Consider the following 16,352-nt stretch of genomic DNA (forward strand, 5'->3'; position numbering starts at 1 on the left):
ACCAGAATTCAAAGGTGGGCACCTTTGTAGAGCTCATGACTGTACTACTTGGGATGCTGAGGCAGGAGGATCACAGATTCCAGGCCAGTCTGAGTAACTTAGTGAACCTCTGTCTCAAAATAAAGGTACAATAGGTGGGCATGGTGGCTCATGCCTTTAATCTTCCCAGTACAAGAGAGACAGAGGCAAGTAGATCTCTGAGTTTGAGGCCAGGCTGGTCTACAAATTGAGTTCCAGAACAGCCAGAGCTACAGAGAAAAACCTATCTCAAAACAAACAAACAAACAAACAAACAAACAAACAAACGGAACAAAAAGATTTAGGGATGTGGCTCAGTAACAGAGTTATTTCCTTGTACTCAAAGGCCTAGGTTCAATCCCCAGTGTTGCTAAAAATAAATAAAACAGAAAATTTAAAAATGGATTTACTCCATTTTCCTTAAAACCTGTAGAATTTTGGAACATATTTTGGAAGAGGTAGGATGCACATGTGAATCGTTGTGTGTCAGTTTCCTTGAGATCAAAACATTCCATCCTGCTGGGAAACAGAAGAAGAAAGGTAAACAACTCAAAAGAGCTTCAGGAAGTTCCTGAAATTGATCAGATTTACTAGGCCCCTCCCTGCTGGAGTAAGCAATAAAAGCTGAGAGTTCCCCTCAAAGGGGCAGAGCTAAACTGCAAAGAAGACTGTTAGCTAATGGGAACGAAGCCAGCAGAGCTGTATGCAAGAGGTTTAGACCACAGACACTTGGAAAGGCCATTCTCTGACTATTGAGCTGCCTGCAGGCTGTGCAGTGTGCTTCAAGTCCTCAGCTTTGGTTAGCTATCTTCCATGATAGAGTGGGCTTTTGAGTCATTTCTGCTCTTATAAGTAACCCCTTACCCATATTCCCACAAGTAACCTCTGTACAATGTGTACATGTGAATTTTTTAAAAAATGGTTTTTTAAAAATATTTTAATGGCTCCCTTCCTTTTTTCTTTCTTTCTTTCTTTCTTTTTTTTTTAAGATTTATTCATTTATATATAAGTACACTGTAGCTGTCTTCAGACACACCAGAAGAGTGCATCGGATCTCTTTACAGATGGTTGTGAGCCACCATGTGGTTGCTGGGAATTGAACTCAGGACCTCTGGAAGAGTAATCGAGTGCTCTTAACCGCTGAGCCATCTCTCCAGCCCAATGGCTCCCTTTCTTACAAACAGTAACCAGTTCTCTCTCTCTCTCTCTCTCTTTTTTTTTTTTTGGTTCTTTTTTTTTCGGAGCTCAAACCCAGGGTCTTTCGCTTCAAGGGCTCTACCCCTGGGCTAAATCCCCAAACCCCAGTGCTCTTTTTTTTTTTTTCCGGAGCTGGGGACTTAACCCAGGGCCTTGCGCTTGCTTGGCAAGCCCCCCATCACCGAGCTAAAACCCCAACCCCACAACCCCCCCACCAGTGCTCTTAACACCCTGCCAAGCCTCCTCCCAGTTTCCAGCTCAACCCCTTAAAAGGTTTCTCCCATTCATTCCTCCCTCAGTTCTCCAACATTGTGCTTAAATGGTCCCTTCTCCCGGTTTTCCCATACTAGCAGCTCCAAACTATTAATAGCTCTTCTCACTCATCGCTCATCTGCTCCTGGCTCAACTGTCTCCTACCAATGTCTTCTCTGCCTCGACTGTCTCCTCAGTCTGCCAGCCCAATTCCAATTCTCTCTTTCAGCCTCATCCGGTTTTTTTTAATATCTCCTCCTGTCCCCAGACATCCAAGGCAACCATCACTGAAAGTCATAGGGTGAAGCAATTCTAACAGCTAAGAATTCCTAAAAAGGGCCATCTGACTCGCAACTAGGGATCCCTTAAAGGGCCAGGCAAGCAAGATAAGTCAACTACAAACCTCGATACAACCCTCTGGTCTACGAAGTTGGACTTTGGTAGTATCCATACTTTGATCTGTGGTGAGCTCTCTCCCTGGGGTTGGTCGACATGAGTGTAGTGCCTCCCCAGAAAAAGTTTTGTCACACAAGAAACAGTCCAGTCCCCTATACTGTTCTCTGTGGTTTGATCTTCGAAGATTGCATTTAATAAGTTTGTGTGTATATCTGTGTGGGAGTGAGTGCGCATGAGTGCAAATGTCTGCAGCGCCCAGAGGAGGGTGCTTGATGCCCCGGCACTAGAGTTGCAGGTGGTTGTGAGCCACTGGGCTATCTAGTTGGAGTCATTTGGGAAGAAAACCTTAATTGAAAAAAAAAATGCCCTATGAGAGTGGCCTGGGGTGCTTTTTTACCTTTTTTTTTTTTTTTAAAGATTTATTTATTTATTATATGTAAGTACACTGTAGCTGTCCTCAGACACACCAGAAGAGGGCATCAGATCTCATTACAGATGGTTGTGAGCCACCATGTGGTTGCTGGGATTTGAACTCAGGACCTCTGGAAGAGCAGTCAGTGCTCTTAACTGCTGAGCCATCTCTCCAGCCAACATTTTTACTTTTAATTAATGATTGATGTGGGAGGGCCCAGCTCACCGTGAGCAATGCCTTCTCAAGGCTGGTGGTCTGAAAAGAGTAGGCTAAGAAGCAAGCCAGTAGGCAGGACTCCTCCTTGGCCAGTTCTTGTCCTGCTTGAATTCCTGCTGTGACTTTCCTTAGAGGTGGAGTATGATCTGGGGGTTGTAAGCCAAAATACAAAGCAGTGATTAGTTAATCCACTCTAAACAACCAGGTGCGTACGAGCCCACTTTTTGCCTCCCACCCAAATGTTTTGGATCCATGAATAAAACACACACACACACACACACACACACACACACACACACACACACGGCCTTATTTTTACTTTTATTTTATTTTATTTTATTTATTTATTTATTTATTTGTTTGTTTGTTTTGGAGCTGGGGACCGAACTCAGGGCCTTGCACTTGCTAGGCAAGCGCTCTACCACTGAGCTAAATCCCCAACCCCACGGCCTTATTTTTAAATACATTAAACAGAGCAATGGTTGTACCGCTCCCTAACTCCACATGGCTAACACATACTCCTTCCAATATTCCTGAGTTAATACTTACTAAATCTGTATTTCATCTTTGCTGTCCTAGACACAGCTGGGCAGCCCTCCTGGGACAGCATCCCCCCTGTTCCTACATGTTGACTCTCTCTGCCTCCTGCACCTGAATCTCTTCCCAGGAATCTCTGCCCAGCCATTGGCCACCACCTCTGTCTCTCTGCTCAGCCATTGGTCACCAGCATCACCCCACCCAGCTGTTTAGACAGCTTTAACCTAGGACAGTGGTTTTTATCCTTGTGGGTCGACCTTTGTGGATTGAATGACCCTTTCACAAGGGTTGCCTAAGACTACCAGAAAACACAGATATTTATATTATGATTCATAACAGGAACAAAATTAGAGTTATGAAGTAGCAACGAAACTAATTTTATGGTTGGGGGTTTACCCCAGCAGGAGGAATTGTATTACAGAATTAGTAAGGTTGAGAACCATAGCTCTAGGAGGAAACTAGTCCTTAGATAGCCACCTCCACTATGGCCGTCTACAGCCCCTTAGCAAAGCCCCGCTCTCTACAATCCTGTTATGGGGGCCCTTCTTCCCTCCTTCATCGTGGTAGGGTGCATGGCCACCTTTGCTGTCTCCATTCTTCCACTGTGTCTGTTTCCTCCCCCCTGTCTTGGGTCTCCCTTCCTCTCTTTCTCTCTTCCTCTTTCACTCCCTTATTTCCATCTTGTTCCCCCTTCCTGCCTCCTTCCTTTCTTTCCTTCCTTCTCCCCATATCCCTTTCTGACTTATCTTCTTCCCTTCTCCCTTTCTCCATTCCCTCTTTTTCTCATTGCTTCCTTTCCTTCTTTCTCTCTCCTTTATGCCTCCCTTCCTTCCACATTCCTTCCTTCCTTCCTTTCACTTTGAGAACATACATTTCAGTTGAGCATGGTGGCCAATGCCCATCATCCCAACACTTGGGAGGCGAAAGCAAGAAGATCAGGAGTTCAAGACTGTCTCTGTTTACATAGCAAGTTCAAAGCCAGCCTAGGCTGCAGGAGACTCTCCCTCAAACCTAAACAAAACAGAACCCCAGACAAAAACACCAAACAAACAAATCCCCATGATGAAACCCATGGCAGTCTAAGACTACTTGTGAAATGATTGGTTTCTAGGTTTCCCTAGAGCGTATGAAACTATATTTAGTAAAATAAACCCAAAGCTTATGGTGGCCTAACCGTCAGCCAGGAAACAGCTGTGTCTCTTGGGCTGCCTTGTGTGTAGGTGGTGGCCCTCTTGCTCCCTTCCCCATTGGCTGAGAAGGTCCCTCAAATCCTGTCCCTTGGTCCAAACAGAAATTTCTAAGCGAGAGGAGGTAGAAGCTGTGACAATTGTGGAGACGCCCCCGCTGGTGGTGGTGGGCGTGGTGGGCTACGTGGCCACTCCGAGGGGGCTGCGGAGCTTCAAGACCATCTTTGCCGAACACCTCAGCGATGAGTGTCGCCGGAGATTCTACAAGGACTGGTGAGAGCCCAGCTCTGTGCCTGTGTGTGTGTGTATGGTGGGGTGTGCGTGTGTGTGTGTGTGTGTGTGTGTGTGTGTGTGTGTGTGTGTTCGTGTTGCCTTCAACTCAGCAGGACGGGGGTGGGTATAAGTTAGAGATCTGGAGAGGACACTGGGATCCAGAAAAAGGAGGAATCAGATATGCACATCTTCAGGGTTGGGCTAGTGAGATGACTCAAGAGAAAGGTGTTTGCTGCCAAGTCTGCCAGTCAGGGTGAGGGGAGAGAACTGACTCTTGTGTTGCCTTCTGACCACATGTGCACTGTGTCATTTGTATACATGTATACTTAAAGAACTGTGTAAACTTAAACTCGTTAGGGTTATATCCCAGGCTGGTAAATTTCAGAATTGCTCTGAATGTACTAGAAGCCAAAGGGAAAAGAAAAACTGCCAACTAAGAAGCTCTTACAGAGGGTTGGGGATTTAGCTCAGTGGTAGAGCGCTTGCCTAGCAACCGCAAGGCCCTGGGTTCGGTCCCCAGCTCCGAAAAAAAGAAAAAAAAAAAAAAAAAAGAAGAAGAAGAAGCTCTTATAGAGCTGGGTATCACCACATGCCTTTAATCCCCGACCCTTTATGGGAATTAATTGATAAATGTGAACTTCAGCGTTGGTACAGGACTGTATGACTTAGGGCAGGCAGGCTGACATCTTGAGTCCCTTGCATGCCAAGGATTACTGGAGGGCCTAGAGTGCTGCCGCCACCCTTACCAAGGCAGCGAGTGGCTGGTGAGCATCGGGGATGCTGTTTTTACTGTTTGTGTTAAAAAGGCTGTTTATCCCAGACTTTAGCCTCTGGGAACCATGGCTCCTCCATCTTTAGGATGGGGCTCATTTACCTTCCAGAGCTCCAGTAAGGGCTGGGAAGGCTGTCTGCTTAGCCGGAGTCAAAGCATCTGTTCATGGTGTGAGGGAGACCTTAGAGGTTGGATTACTGCCGGGTGCAGAATCCAGAGTATTAGTCCAGCCTCGGTGACATATTGGGACCCTCTTGAGACACACCCACACATGTAGAAAGAGGGGGAAAGGGAGGGAGGGGAAGAAAGGGATCGGGGGTGGTCATGGTGGACTGCATGCAGCTAGGGGAAGGCAGGCAGGATAACTCAGGGAGCTTCCTGGCTGGGACTTGAGGACTCTCTGTGTGTGGGTCAGGCACAAGAGTAAGAAGAAAGCCTTTACCAAAGCCTGCAAGAGGTGGCGGGACGCCGATGGCAAGAAGCAGCTGCAGAAAGACTTTGCTGCCATGAAGAAGTACTGCAAGGTCATTCGGGTCATCGTCCACACCCAGGTCAGCCCAGCCCCCACCTTCAGCCCATTCAACCGTCGGGTGCCTTCCCCATCCTCCATCTCCAAATGAAGAGCCCGGCAAATGTCAGCTTAAAAATAGCACCAGCCCTGGGAACAGGCTCAAGATGTGGCTGTCTCCCTCACAGGCCATTCTTGTCCCAGAGTTGAGGGGTCACCGGCCTGTGATGTTATATGTCAGTGTCATCAGCAGCTACAGTGCCCCACGGGCCACTCAGGACCCCAAATGTCCTGAAAGGCTTGAGTCTCCAGCCAAAGGTCGGCATGGAGAACTGGCTGTACCCAGGGTCCAGCTTGATGTTGGTTGACTAAACTGTAAATCAGAACACTCGTTCTGGAATATTCTTAGTCGTCTGGTCTTCGGAGAAGCGTTCCCCAGGCACTACAACAGCAATCCTGTCCCCACTCCTCTCTGGCACCTCCCGTGCCCTCTGAACACAGGCTTATTACTCTCACTTGCAGCTCATGGGTAAGCACGTCAGCACGTGATGTTCATCAGTGGGGCCTCCAGGGGCCGTGGAGGCAGGGTTCCTGGTGGGCCTCAGGACTTACCACAAGCCTATTATACAGCAGGGACGCTATCCGTGCTCGTTGAATGCTATGCTGTGATCTAACTGGTCTGTTTCCACCTGCGTGCCCTCTTGGCATGTAGTGCTCACGGCAGCCAGAGCCCTGTTGGATGGTCTAATTAGCAACCTATACTTGGAAAAATGTTGGACCCCATTGCTGTACCTACCTGATTTTGATATCTTCCAGTTCCCATCTGGCCAGACTGGTCTCTTCTCTGTCCCACTAAAGGTCTTCCTTGACACAGGGCCTTTTCACACGCTTCCTCTTGTCATAAACTCACTCAGACCTTGGCCTAGGCAATTTGTTGCCATTTTTGGTCACTTCCTCAGAGAGTCCCTCCTTGACCACTCCGCCAGAAGTCCTGCCTGTAGCCCATCAGAGCACTGAGGCCCTATCCCAAGAGAAATCTTGGCTTTTTTCTGGTAGTAGTAGGTGTAGATGGTGGGACTCCCTGAGATGTGGAATGCTGTCCCTCTCAATCTATGCTGTACCTAGCCTATGACAGGAGTTCAGTAATGTCTATACGCAGGGGGGGAAAACTTCAGGTTACCAGTGGGCTAGCCATCTGGATGTGTGTGCGGATTGGTTATTTATTTATTTGTTTATTTAATAAAACAGTGCAGCTGTCTTCAGGCACACCCAAAGAGGCCATCAGATCTCATTACAGGTGGTTGTAAGCTACCATGTGGTAGCTGGGATTTGAACTCAGGACCTCTGGAAGAGCAGTCAGTGCTCTTAACCGCTGAGCCATCTCTCCAACCCTGTCAACATTCCTTCTGTGTCTCACAGATGAAGCTGCTGCCCTTTAGGCAGAAGAAGGCCCACATCATGGAGATTCAGCTGAATGGTGGCACTGTGGCTGAGAAGGTGGCCTGGGCTCAGGCACGGTTGGAGAAGCAGGTGCCTGTACACAGCGTGTTCAGCCAGAGTGAGGTTATTGATGTCATTGCTGTCACGAAGGGCCGGGGTGTTAAAGGTAGGGCCTGGTAGAGACAGTGGCTCCATGAAGACTGGTTAGTGGGGGCTGGAGTAGCCTCTGAACCCCTAGCCCTTCCCATCTACAGGGGTCACCAGTCGCTGGCATACCAAGAAGCTTCCCAGGAAGACTCACAAAGGCCTGCGCAAGGTGGCCTGCATTGGTGCCTGGCACCCTGCCCGAGTAGGCTGCTCCATCGCCCGGGCTGGGCAGAAGGGTTACCACCACCGTACAGAGCTGAACAAGAAGGTGTGTCCCTAACTCTGAGGGCTCTCTAGTGGGACGGCAGTGGTTGGGTTCATAAAACATTTCTAGTTTCAGAGTCTGAGCATGTGTGCTGAGCATGGGTCTGGCCGTGTTGCTAGCCCCAGAACCTACACAGGTCCACACTGTGCTGTTTTCCTGCTAGATCTACCGCATTGGCCGGGGGCTGCACATGGAAGACGGGAAGATGGTCAGAAACAACGCATCTACCAGCTATGACGTAACCGACAAGTCTATCACACCCCTGGTGAGACAGTGTGGCCAGGCTGCCAAATGGCGTCTGGTGGGGGTCAGGGGACAGGCGATAGCTCCATTTCGGTGCTACCCTGCTGGAAGAGCTCCTTGGGTTTTCTACAACTGGATGTTGCCCCACACCCAGACTAGGCCCAAGGTCCTGGCAGGAGGGAGGGACGGGAGGCCTGATATGCCAGAGAGCAGACACTTAGAAACCTTAGTCCTCGTCTGTTCCTGAGCCCTGATAACTGCTGTGAGGGGCTTGTACTCTGTGTCCAGGGAGTTTGGGGACCCAGGAACCAGCCCAGAGCTAGAAGGGAATAGCCATGGAGCCTGAAGCATGTGTCTACTTTAATATATTATATATTATATATAATTTCATGAAATGCAGGTTGGCCTGCAGCTCCCTATATGGCTGAGGATGACTGTGAAAATCATCCTTTTCCTTTCCTTAAAAAAAAATTTTTTTTTACTATGTATACAGTGTTCTGCCAAAAGATTTACTATGTATACAGTGTTCTGTCTGCAGGCCACAAGAGGGCCCCAGATCCCATTACAGATGGTTGTGAGCCACCATGTGGTTGCTGGGAATTGAGCTCAGAACCTCTGGAAGAGCAGTCAGTGCTCTTAACCACTGAGCCATCTCTCCAGCCTCTGGCCCTCCTTTTTCTACTATGGTGAGTGCTGAGAGCTTATGCCACCATACCCTGTTTTGTTCTTTTTGTGTGTAGCACTGGCTGTCCTGGAACTTGCTTTGTAAACCAGGGTGGCTTTGAACTCAAAACATCCTCCACCTTCTGCCTCCCAAGTGCTGAGATTAAAGGTGTGTGCCACCACCACCCAGCTAAAACTGTTTTTTTTAAAAAAGATTTATTTTATTTATTATATATAAGCACACTGTAGCTGCCTTCAGACACACCAGAAGAGGGCATCAGATCCCATTACAGATGGTTGTAACCCACCATATGGTTGTTGGGATTTGAACTCAGGACCTCTGGAAGAGCAGTCAGAGCTCTTAACCATTGAGCCATCTCTCCAGCCCTAAAACTGTTTTTTAATGTAGTGCTCAGGATTGAACACAGGGTCTCATGCATGCTAGTCTAGAATTCTTCAAACTGAGTTATCTAGACTCACTAGCCTTCAACTCAAAGGGATCTCACATGACCCTCTCAAGTGCAGGATTTACAGGTGTAAATCCAAACTTCTGAGCGCAGTGTCCCCACCAAAAGGCATACTGTTAAATGAGATGACACAGGAAAAATACTTAGTTTCCAGCTGAGATGTTATCGTCCCCTGCTGAGTCCAGTCCCTACACCCAGGGGTCTGGGCATAGGCCCCTTTCCATTACAACTTCCTGGCTTGGTGTGATCTGTCTCCCTGCAGGGTGGCTTCCCCCACTATGGGGAAGTGAACAATGACTTCGTCATGTTAAAAGGCTGCATTGCTGGCACCAAGAAGAGAGTGATCACACTGAGGAAGGTCAGTGCCTCACTGCAAGCTGGGGGGAGTGGACTCCAGTAACCTGCTCTGTGGTGGGATGTGCTGGTGGGAGAGTAAAGGAAGGGGTCTGGCAAGAGAGCGAGTGATCTAATCCTCCTTGGGTGAACTGGAGGTCACAGGAGGAATTGGGGCCCTCGGTCCTTGACATCTCTTCTCTCTTGGATGCCCAGTCCCTACTAGTGCACCACAGCCGCAGGGCCCTGGAGAATATCGAGCTCAAGTTCATTGACACCACTTCTAAGTTTGGCCATGGATGCTTCCAGACAGCGCAGGAGAAGAGGGCCTTCATGGTGAGCTAGTCCCACTTGTTCCAGAGAGGAACTAGAAGAAAGGGGGCTTTTAGTGGACCAGTAGAGCAGGCTCTGGTAGCCCTGGAGCTGGTGGTATGTAGCATTTCTTGACTGACTCTCCTGACTAACATTCACCCTGTCTCTTCACCTTAACCAGGGCCCCCAAAAGAAACATCTGGAGAAAGAGAAGCCGGAGACCTCGGGAAACGTCTAAGATGCCTGGAATGGAGCACACCTGGGATGGAGTGCGTCCTGTCCTTTTTGTTCAATAAAGTCCTGAGGAAACTCTATCTCTGTCTCTCTTTTGGGCTGGGAAACGCGGCTCGGGGCGCAGGGTTTAGCGCCGGATTCGAGCGGACTAGAGATATAGGTGGGTGTGTGTGCCTCCCCTCCAGTTGCACAATGGTATTAGTAGTAGCTATTAGCATTGGCTAGTACCATTGGTAAGCTTGTAGCCTAGCCTCTCTGGCCTTAGGTCTGGCCTTCCTCTGAAGAGCAAAACTTCCGGGGAGCGGCTCTTCCGGCGGGGCCTTCTGGAGGCGGAAGTGAGGACGTGGTCCCGGGCGAGCTTGGCTGGGTGGGTGGAGTTTAGGGCCTATGGGAAGAGAGACTGGTAGAGGGCGGGGCTGCTAGGAGGCGGGTATGGGGAAATCCTGCAGTGACTGGTCTTCTTTCTAGGGGCGGGGCTTGTGGCGAACTGGAAAGTGATTGGTTATTGGGAAGGGGTCGGGTTTGAGTCCAGACCTGAGGGCTTTACTTGTCTTCGCCCGGGTCTTTGCTCGTCTGGTCGCGACTATGTCGTTCTGCAGCTTCTTCGGAGGCGAGATTTTCCAGAATCACTTCGAGCCAGGTACACCCTGTGACATTAAAGCAGACATCGCCTCCTGGGGTGCTGTGGAGTTCCCGAACCAGGACCGGGCTAGTGTGGTTGCCGAGGAGAAGCGAACACCAGTCCTAGGGCTTGGAGGAGGGGAGCTGGCTGGCCAGGGCATTCTGGAGCAGGAGGACTTGAGAGAAGGGACATTCCGTTAGTCTCCTTTCTCGAGGGGGACAGGCCTTGAACTTTAGTGTAGATCTCTTTGGGGGATTTTCTGGGCCAGATGTTTGGGGGTGGTGCCACCGGGTGGTTTCAGAGTGGTCAGAACTCTGGAGCGGAATGATGGTGGTAAGTGGTCTAAGGTCAGCGTTGGAGTTTGCCCTGGCTATGTTCCTTTCCCCGACTCACTTGGATGAGCCAGCAAGCTCTGCACTTTCCGTCCAGTCCCGAACGTGCTGTCTCAGGTGCCTCTCCGCCCTCTGGGTTGGTTGTCAGTGGGTTCTTGTCAGCATAAATGAAGTTTGACCAGTACACTTCGGGCACAGTAGCTCCAGGCTGTGAGAGACGCTGCTTGGTCTCCTTGCTGGGTTCTGCTGATACTGGACTAATTTGGTAAAAACTGCCACTGGCGTCCCTGGGGCGGGATCTGTTGGATTTCAGTCCTCTAGAGGACTGGGTTGTGACACTGGCACCTGGATAAGCCAGTTGTGCTGTGGGGTTGCTGGGAAGAGGCCTCTCTTGAATTCTTGGCTGTAGCACTCCAGTTGCCTTCAGGTTGCCCTGGCAAGCTAGACGCTTACTCGGGCTCGGGTTTTGCTTCCTCTCCAGTTCCTGAATGAACAGTTCACTCTCCAGGGTGTCTGTCCTCAAGTGGTGGGTGACAGATGATTCAGGACCCTGCAGGTTCCCATTTTTAAGTCTTTCAAACGATTATGTAATTCAGTTTTGCAAACATACTTCCACTTAGGTGATCTTTTGGGGCCAGGTTGAAGCCTTTCTCCTCAGCTGTTATTTTTCCGGCGTTCCCTATCTGGCTTGGAAGACTGTTCCCTAGGGCCAGTCTTTTGCTGCTGAGAGAGCAGGCCCATGGCTGAGTATACATGGGTATCCAAGACCACTGACGAGCAGAGATGCCCACTTGAGAGGGAGGACCATATGATTACACTGGGAGTAAGGGGCCCTGCTGTGGGGAGCCTGTCCAGGGGTAAAGGAAGGCTATAATCAGATTTCTAGGGTTTTCTCTTGGCCACATACTGTATTGTGTGACTGCAACCCCAGCTTTCCACCTTCAGGTCTGTAAGTGGAAATGTTAGCTAAGTGTGGTGGTTCACGTTTGCAATCCCAGATTATAGGAGGTTCAAGCAGAAGGATTGCCTCAAATTTGAGGTCAGCCTAGATTACATAGTTTCAGGCTAGCCTGAGCTACATTGTAAGACTTGGCCTAGTTTGCTTCTCTGTTGTGATAAAACACTGATCAAAACCCATCTGGGGAGGAAGGAGTCCATTTCAATTTACAAGTGAGTGTCCACCATGGAGGGAAACCAAGGTAAGAACCTGGGGGCGGGAACTGAGCAGAGACTATTTAACGGTTTGCTACCCTTGTTTGCTTGGCTACCTGTTTTATTCAACCTAGATCCACTTGCTCAGGGATGGCATTGCCCACTGTGAGCTGGAACCTCCCACATCAATCATTCACCAAGAAAATGCCCCTGTGTGTGTGGGGGTGTGTGGCACATGCCCTTAATCCCAGTACTTGGGATGCAGGGGCAGGTGGATCTCTGGGTTTGAGGCCAGCCTGGTCTACAGAGGTAGTTCCAGGACAGCCATACACAAAGAAACCCTGTCTCAGAAAAGCAAACAAGCAAGCAAACAAGAAAAGAAAAATATCCTCAGTGGTAGACCAGGTTTGTCCGGAAAAAAAAAAAAAAAAAAAAGAAAAAGTTCCTCATAGACCCCATTCTCAGCCCCTTCTTCTTCCTGGGGAACTCTAGTTTGTCTCAAGTTGACAAAAACTAATTGGCACAAGGTCTTGTCTCAAACAAACAAACAAAACAGAAGACAAGGGGCTGGAAATAGCTCAGGGTAAGAGCATACTTTTCCAGAGGACCTGGGTTTCTTTTCCAGCAACCACGTGATTGTTTACTCCAGTCTCAGGGAATCCAACCCCTTCTTCTGGTCTCTTCTGTTTTTTGCAGACACCTCGTGTATGAGGTTACAGGGGCATACATGCAGGCAAAGCACCATAGGCATAGAATAAAAACAAGTCTTTTCAAACATCCAAAACTAAATAATTACATTAAAATGTTAAAGATTGGGGTTGGGGATTTAGCTCAGTGGTAGAGCGCTTGCCTAGGAAGCGCAAGGCCGTGGGTTCGGTCCCCAGCTCCGGAAAAAAAAAGAACCAAAAAAAAAAAATGTTAAAGATTTCATATCACAGGGCCACTAAGAGTAGCTGAAATGAGCCCGAAGGGTGACTTCTGGTCCCCTGTAAGTCAGTCAAGCATTGCTAGGGGCTGTCTATCCAGAGCCAGTCAGTGGGTTTGGAGCCGGGGATAAATGGGGGTAGTGAGCGGTCTCCCACAGTGGGCTCTGTGCTGGCAGTCATTTCTGGGTCCAAGGTCAAGGAAGCTTGCTCTAGACAGATGGAGTGGGTCAAGGTCTCCCCTTTTGCTCACCCTCTGCTACAGGCGTCTACGTGTGTGCCAAGTGCGGCTATGAGCTGTTCTCCAGTCGCTCGAAGTACGCACACTCATCCCCATGGCCAGCATTTACTGAAACCATCCATGAGGACAGTGTGGCCAAGTGCCCTGAGAAAAACCGACCAGGAGCTTTAAAGGTGAGTGTGGTAGCCCTGGTGAGTGCTGGCAGGGAGGGCCTTGGAACTAATCATGCCTTTCTTCCTTTGTTCCCTCATGAGGGTATCCCAGCTCTCTGTCTTCAGCTGTGGCGGTGGTACCCCAAGATTTTTTGGTTGTTGTTGTTGTTCGAGACGTGTTTCTCTGTGTAGCCCTGGCTGTCCTAGAACTCACTTTGTAGGGCAGAGATCCACCTGGCTCTGCCTCTCGGGTGCTGGGGATAAAGACCCGGCTGCACCCCAGAGATTTTGAGAGTGCTCGGCTTTAAGACGGCTTCCCTGCACAGGCCCCAGCCCTTGGGAAATGGGCAGGTGGTGGGAGGATCCCCTATCTGCAGCAGATAGGAGACTGATGGTGTTTGGGTTTTCCCAGGTGTCCTGTGGCAAGTGTGGCAATGGGTTGGGCCACGAGTTCCTCAATGACGGCCCCAAGCGGGGACAGTCGCGGTTCTGAATATTCAGCAGTTCTCTGAAGTTCATCCCTAAAGGTGAGCACCTTCAGCGGCCGGGGACAGCCTGCTGTAACTGAAGAAGGCGCAGCAGGGAGGCAGGCTGTGTGAGCCATGGCGGAATACACCTACCAATGGCACCCGGAAAGCCAACTGAAAGATTGACCAGGGATCAAACATTCAGGGTGTCTCCTACGGGAGCATCTCAGGGAGGGCATGTGTTGGGTTTTCTCTGTAGGCCTGGCCTTTCCATGTGGCTGGAGTCTTGGGTTGGATGTAGGGGTAGGTCAAGGCTAAGGATCCGGGCCATGCGACCAAAGGCTTCCTTCCGAGCCTGAGCACCTGTCATTCCTCTTAACAGTGGGTCTGGCAGCGTATTTTCCCTATCACACGACTGCTGAGGACAACTGAAGCGATGGGGTCCCCTGGGGCCTAGCACATAGTAACAACTCAATAAACGGCTCCTTTATAAACAGCTGCTGTTGCTATACTGTGGGCTGAATAAGTGGTCTGGAATGGCCTGGAATGTTCTCTGTGTTGGTGGAGGGAGAGAGACCGTGGGTTCTCCCGTAGATCTCATGAAATGAACAGTACTCAGGGTGCTTTGAGCAGGGTCCCTGGGCCTGGAGTCTAAATCATGATTTTTGTTGTTTTCATTTAACACTTTTCAGAAGAATTCCTCTTCTTCCCCTTTATTTTTGTTTGAGGTATTTGGGTATTTTGCCTGCATGGATTTCTTGTGTACCACATGTGTGTGTGTGTGTGTGTGTGTGCAGTGCCCACGGAGCCAGAAGAGGGCATTGGGACTGGAGTTACAGATGGTTGCGAGCCATCATGTGGGTGCTGGGGAAGGAACTGGGTCCAGTGGAAGAGCAGCCCAGCATCCCAGCCCCTCCCAGAAGTACGTTTTAGGTTGTTTACTTAGTGTATTTTGGGTACGTGCGTGGTGCCGCATGTGGTGAAAGTCAGAGGACTGTTTATGGGGCTCAGTTCTTGTCCTCCACTGTGTGGGTCCTGGTTGCTAGGCTTGGTCGCCACGTGCCGTTGACTTATTGAGCCGAGTCTCACAATCCCTCGTTTTAGTTTTTAAATGTTTTTGTTTATTTTTCTTTTCTTTGTTTTCTGAGACATGGTTTCTCCGTGTAGCCCAGGCTGTCCTGGAACTTGCTCTGTAGACCAGGCTGGCCTCCAACTCAGAGATCCTCCTGCCTCTGCCTCCCGAGTGCAGGGGTCTCACTATATAGCCTTGGTCGTCCTTGAACTCACAGAGATTTACCTGCCTCTGCCTCCTAATAGGCTCAGGGTGATCTGGAACTTACTACCATACAGCACCTTCAGACCACTCCTCTTCAATCTCCTGCCTCAGCCTCAGCTGGGCTTACAGATATGAATCATCATGCCCAACAGAAGCGTGACTTAACCATGATGTGTTTTCTGTCCCTTCGATTTTCCAGGCAAAGAAGCTCCTGCCTCCCAGGGAGACTAGGTGAGTGGCTTTCTTTCCCAGATGGGAATCCCCACTAATCTGGCAGCCCCACGTTAGCGTCAGAACCTTGGGCATTCAATCTGGGGATGGCTGGGAGGAGGCGTTTGAAGCACCAGGAAGGCTCCCGATGATTCCTTGTCTCTCAGCGGAACCACTTTAGAGGAAGCATTTTCTGGAAGCACCACTGCTCTCCCATGATGAACCAGGGTTCGGTGCTAAGACGAGCTGTTTTGAGTTTGTGGGAGACTCTGGGTTTAGGTCATCTCTGAATGACCCTCATACTGCCACCAATCTCCTTGGCTGTCCACACTCACTCCTCTGGGGCTCAGTTCTGGGGATGTGCCCTGACCCCCATGAAAGCTTGTGCCTGTCTCCTCTGGGCTCTGCAGGAGATGGACTGCGAATGGGACTGCCCTGGCCAACCACTCCAGCCTCAGTCACCGTATGATCTGCTCTGGTTAAATCCTTCTGTGCAAGCCCAGGGTGGTGATGACCTGTGACCTTCGAGGAGGGAGGCGGGCTGATGCCGGCGACTCTTGGATCCTTGTCTTCTGGCAGAGAACACAGAAGTCCATTTCACAATCGGCAGGCTCGTCTTGCCTCACTCTGGCTTGGGAAAGTAACTGTTACCCCATTAGTCAGCCAGCGCGGGGGGACCTTGTTCTCACCACACCATCAGGCGTGTCCCTCTTAAGAGAAAGCCACTGTACCTTATCGTGTGTGCTTGGAAGCCCTTGACATCCGGGAGAGTGGGTGATGTTGAGGCCCTCTGCCCCTTGATTCCTCTCTGGAGTGAGCAAGTCGAAGTGAATAAACCCAAAGTTTGAGCCAGTGGCCATGTTTGTTTCATACGAGGGATTGCACTAGGGTCGTAAGTGCCACTCTGCTTGGTTGATTTTAACAGTGTTTAAACAGTGCCCAGCATCTGCCAGAGCTAGGGAGAGTTTAGTCTCCCCTCATCTGTCTCAAAACCAGGAGGATTCCTCAGTCTCTGGGAAGAGGGTGCAGGTCAGGTTTGACGGTCTTGAAGCTTGGAAGAGCCGAGCAGGGGCTGCAGGAGTTTGAGACGTTTGCCTGGAGATAC

At 49.8% G+C, this 16,352-nt stretch overlaps 2 protein-coding genes across 2 annotated transcripts; both read left to right on the plus strand.

The window, feature by feature from the left end:
• The first annotated feature begins 9,149 nt into the window (after positions 1 to 9,149).
• On the plus strand, positions 9,150 to 9,952 carry Rpl3l (ribosomal protein L3 like). The gene is made up of 3 exons (XM_032913768.1): positions 9,150 to 9,351; positions 9,543 to 9,662; positions 9,820 to 9,952. The coding sequence occupies exons 1-3, from the start codon at positions 9,298 to 9,300 to the stop codon at positions 9,874 to 9,876; spliced, it is 231 nt and encodes a 76-aa protein (XP_032769659.1). The 5' UTR covers positions 9,150 to 9,297; the 3' UTR covers positions 9,877 to 9,952.
• A 407-nt stretch (positions 9,953 to 10,359) lies between these two features.
• On the plus strand, positions 10,360 to 16,102 carry Msrb1 (methionine sulfoxide reductase B1). Its single transcript, XM_032913713.1, has 5 exons — positions 10,360 to 10,512; positions 13,167 to 13,315; positions 13,707 to 13,821; positions 15,237 to 15,268; positions 15,658 to 16,102. Exons 1-4 carry the CDS (start codon positions 10,458 to 10,460, stop codon positions 15,266 to 15,268), a joined length of 351 nt encoding a protein of 116 aa, XP_032769604.1. The 5' UTR covers positions 10,360 to 10,457; the 3' UTR covers positions 15,658 to 16,102.
• The last annotated feature ends 250 nt before the right edge of the window (positions 16,103 to 16,352 follow it).

Source organism: Rattus rattus, chromosome 9 (assembly GCF_011064425.1).
Source record: "Rattus rattus isolate New Zealand chromosome 9, Rrattus_CSIRO_v1, whole genome shotgun sequence".
Lineage (NCBI taxonomy): Eukaryota > Metazoa > Chordata > Mammalia > Rodentia > Muridae > Rattus > Rattus rattus.